Raw genomic sequence first — 4,690 nt, 5'->3', positions numbered from 1 at the left:
AAAGACAAAGATTTTAGGTGAGACACTCCAACATTCTTTACTGCTCTAAAACCCTCACTGAAAATTAATGCATCAGCAGGAAAATTAATCAAACTTGAACAGGAAGAATTTGAGTAAAAATATTGGATATTTTTTGTTTTAATCTTCAGTTTAAGCATGATTTCCGCTCAACATTATAACCGGAGAGAAGTTCTGATCATTTCTTTGGTATTTTACATGCTTAAAATTTAGCCCAGTCTTTGAAAACTCTCTCGAGCTTCTGGCCAAGCAGAACTTTGCCACTCACTTTGAACTTGCCAGCAAGGAAAGCTTTCTGAGGGTTCATTTTGCCCAAAACCAACTCCATAAAGACAGGTTCCGGGATTGTGAAGACAGTGTCAGCTGGGAGCCTGGCGGATCCTGGATACATGTCCCCAGAACCATTCTTCAGATCAATGGTCCACTGCAGAATGGTCTTCCCATCTTTGGTGATGTCCAGCTGAAAGATGGCATTGACTTTCTTTACCAGTTGGGCCCCCACCTCTTTGATGTGATGGCTAATGTCCTCAAACACAGGGAAGCTCTGGAATTCTGACAGCTCCAGAGGGTGTGGCATGGCAGGTTCCCGCGCTGCACCCAGTTCTTTGAATTGGCCGGCCTGAGGCCCAGCCACTGCTTTGATCTTGGGCTGATGGTCAATTCTCTTCCACATCTTACTGTGCTGGTCCTCTTGACCTTGCCGTCTGGTTTGTGAGCAGCTGTGGCCAGATTAATGTCCACAAGTCAGATTGTGACATCAAAGGTAAGGCCCAAGCAGGGAATGAGGCTAGTGTGTGTGCTGCAGTCTTATTGGCCAAACAGATACTAAAATGTAACATGGGGTGAGACCTCAGATAGGTAATTGTGAGGCATATCCATACTACCCCCTCAAACCAATCAGGGCTGTTGGTCTCACAGGCCCAGAAGAGTCTGGACCCCACGTTGGGAATAAGAGAAAGTGGCCCCAGAGGGGTTTTTTTGGTGATAATGAGTTCTGTCTTTCCAATGCAGTCCTCTCCCCATAACAATCCTAATTCAGAGCAGTTATTCTGATTCCTTTGAAGGTGTTTAAATCCTTAAGGCACAGATCATAATGCTAGATTTGGCATTATACAGCCACTGGTGGAAGGGGAAATGTTTTTAGAGAAAAATGGCTGGTTAGAGAAAGAATCAGTACCAGGACTGGCATCAGAAAGCTTCAGAGGCACAGGGAGAAATCAGGAGATGGAGGGAGAAATATCCCTAAGACCAACAGAGAATGCTGCTGGCCTCAAATGATCATTGCATATAATAACATAGCCCTCCCTCTGAGCCACTATTGTAGGCATTACACATGTATTATCATTTTTAAGCTTCATTACAATCCTCTGAGGAAGGTACTCTTTTTATTCCCATTTTACAGATGGGGAAACTGAGACAAGGAGAAATGAAGTGATTTACCCAAAGTCATACAGCTAATAAGTAGGGTAGCCAGGTTTAAACAGAGGTAGAATGACTCTAGAATACATATATATTTTCCTTTAATTTTTAAATAATGTCAGATTTACAAAAAGGTTATAAAAACACCCAAGTTCCTGTATCACCTGCACCCCACTTCCCCAAAGGTTAATATTTTACATGGCACAGCACAATGATCTATACCAGGAAAGAAATATGGGTACAATACTATTAACTAATCTACAGACCATACTCAAATTTTGCCAATTGTCCCACAAATGTCCCTTTTCTAGTCCTGAATCCACCTTCTGGTCCAGAATCCTGCACTGAATTTAGTTTTTATGTCTCCCTAGTGCTCTCCAGTCTGGGAGTTCTTCAGTCTTTGTCTTTCATGACCTTGATACTTTTGAATACTGGCTAAGTTCCTCTGTAAAATGTCCCTCATTGGGGGCAGTCTTTTTTTTTTTTTTTTTCATGATTAGGTTGAGGTTGTGCATTTTGGGCCAAAATACTACAAAGATGACCTTATGCCCTTCTCAGTGCATCATATCAGGGGCTACATGGTATCAGTGTGTCCCATGACTGGTGATGTTGACCTTGGTCACTTGGTCAAAGTTGTGTCTACCAGTCTTATCCACTGCAATTACTATTTTTCTTTCTGTAATTAGTAACATATAAGGAGATATGAGACTTTGCCAATATTCTGTTTCACATCATACTTCAGCCCTCTCTTTGCATCCATCAGAGGTCCATCAGTGTGAAATGTACCAAATGGCCATTTTCCACCCCCATCACTCCCTTTAGATTTAACAACTGGAATTTTGCTTAAGAAGAGCTGCCCCTCATGTGCACCCAAATGTTTATAGCAGCATTGTACACAATAGCCAAACTATGGAAAGAGCTTAGATGTCCACCAACAGAAAAATGGATAAAGAAAATGTGGTATATGTATATAATGGAATAGTATGCAGGGCGCCTGGGTGGCTCTGTTGTTAAGCATCTGCCTTCAGCTCAGGTCATAATCCCAGGGCCCTAGGATCAAGCCCCACAACAGGCTCCCCGCTCAGCATGAAACCAGCTGCTCCCTCTCTCATTCCCCCTGCTTGTGTTCCCTCTCTTGAGGTGTCTCTCTCTGTCAAATACATAAATAAAATCTTTTTTTTTTTTTTTTAAGGAATGCTAGGTAGCCATCAAAAAAAACAAAATCTTGCCATTTGCAATGACGTGGATAGAACTAGAGGGTTTTATGCTAAGTGAAATAAGTTAGCCAGAGAAAGACAATTATCATATGATCTCACTGATATGAGGAATTTGAGAAACAAGACAAAAGATCATAGGGGAAGAGAGGGAAAAGTGAAATAAGACGAAACCAGAAAGGGAGACAAACCCTAAGAGACTCAATCTCAGGAAACAAACTGCAGGTTGCTGGAGGGGAGGGGGGTAGGGGATGGGGTATCTGGGTGATGGACATTGGGGAGGGTATGTGCTATAGCGGAGTGATGGGTGTAAGACTGATGAATCACAGACCTGTCCCCCTGAAACAAATATTACATTATATGTTAATTTAAAAAAAAAAAAAGAAGAGCTGCCCCTTCTCCCCCATTTCTTTATTTGTTCAAATATGTCTTTATCTCAGTAGGGACTTGTGAATATTTATTTTATTCTGTGGGTCATAATCTATTCTTGTCATTAGGTATTTTCTTGCTCAAACTGTCCCAGGTTTGGCCATTGGGAGCTCCATCAAGTGAGTGACTATGCCCTTTCATAACCATGCTGCTCTTATATGCAAGTGAAGCTACATTAAATAGAGTTGTTTGTAGCTTTGTTCTCTCGGGAAGGAATGCAGAAAATTAAAAAAAAAAGATTTGGTATATTTTCTTTGGTACATGATAGATAAGCAACATTTTAACTGCTCAACATGGAGCAGTTAAACAAAACCCAGCAGCTCCCAAAACCAAGACTTTAACCTGAGGCCACCTGGTATGGACATCTGCACAGAGAATTTTAAACAAAGAGGTGAGTGAATACTCGAATTTTAAACAAAGAGGTGAGTGAATACTCAGTAAGATTGCTGTGAGCCACCAACAGTGAACTGAGCCCCCATCACCACCCATCACCCATATATGCTTTTCCTCAGAGCAGGGTTGTTCCTTCTGAATTATTCAGATAGATCTCCAACTAGGCTGCCACTCCTGCCTCAGCATGTCAGAGGAGAACACAATTCCAAGCCCATATTTGTCCCCTTCATGAGTTCCTATCTTTTATAAGCATTTCTACCATTAAAGGAATTCCAGTATGAATGGCCAGTATACTTGGAAAGGTGCTCAATATCATGAGTCCCTAAGGACAAGCAAATTAAAACTACAGTGAGATACATCTTCCTACCCACGAAAATCATGAATATTGGAAAGACTGACGATGGCAAGTGTTGGCAAAGCTGTGGAGCAACTGGAGCTCCCATGCAGGGTTGGTGGGAGTGCAAAATGCTGCTGCTGTGGAAGACTGCTGGCTAGGGTGGTAAAAGTCAAACACACACTCAGCACACAACCCGTAGGTACTTCTCTTGAGTATTTATGCAAGAGAAATGAAAGGAAAAGAAAGGTAGGACTTTATAAGTGTTCCCAGAAGCATCGTCCATTAAAGCAAAACACTAGGAGACAATCCAAATCTTTGCTTATGTCCTTCATCTTTTGTTCATCAACAGAAGATCAGATAAGCAAAATGGCATAATTATAGAATGGAATACTACTTGGCAACAAAAAGAAACAACCTCTTGATTCACTCCACAACGCAGATAAACCTCAGATGCATTATGCCGAAAGAAAGAAACCAGATTCAAATGATGACATACGATTCAATTCATACAGCATTCTAAAAATGGCAGAACTGCAAAAAGAAAAAAAAATGACCAGTGGATTAGGGGAAGAAATTGAGTTTGTCTAGAAAGGAACACAAAGAATTTCTTTTTGGTAGGAGTGGGGGACAGTGATGGAACTTTTCCTGATTGTGCTGGTGCTTACACAATTGTATGTATTTGTCAGAATCCAGAACTGTATACTAAAAGGGATGCATTTAAGTATGTAAATTATACCTCAACAAACCTTACTTTAAAAACAAAAAGAGGCATGGACAGATCTGCACTGTCACTGGTATGAGTTCTGTCTAAAGCAGAGGGCACAAGCCAAACGTGGAATACTGGTTCCTTTTTTTTTTTTTTTTTTTTTAATTATTTCCT

General features: G+C 41.0%; 1 protein-coding gene across 1 annotated transcript; it reads right to left on the bottom strand.

The window, feature by feature from the left end:
• Positions 1-220: 220 nt before the first annotated feature.
• LOC111141317 (SCP2 sterol binding domain containing 1) lies at positions 221-4,266 on the bottom strand. Its single transcript, XM_022493775.1, has 2 exons — positions 4,256-4,266; positions 221-737 (listed from the first exon to the last, which is right to left on the bottom strand). Exons 1-2 carry the CDS (start codon positions 4,264-4,266, stop codon positions 221-223), a joined length of 528 nt encoding a protein of 175 aa, XP_022349483.1.
• Positions 4,267-4,690: the final 424 nt, after the last annotated feature.

The sequence above is a fragment of the Enhydra lutris genome, unplaced genomic scaffold (genome assembly GCF_002288905.1).
Source record: "Enhydra lutris kenyoni isolate GAN:26980312 unplaced genomic scaffold, ASM228890v2 scaffoldscaffold6, whole genome shotgun sequence".
Lineage (NCBI taxonomy): Eukaryota > Metazoa > Chordata > Mammalia > Carnivora > Mustelidae > Enhydra > Enhydra lutris.
The sequence above is the reverse complement of the archived record's forward strand: the minus strand, read 5'-3'. Positions and strand labels throughout refer to the sequence as shown.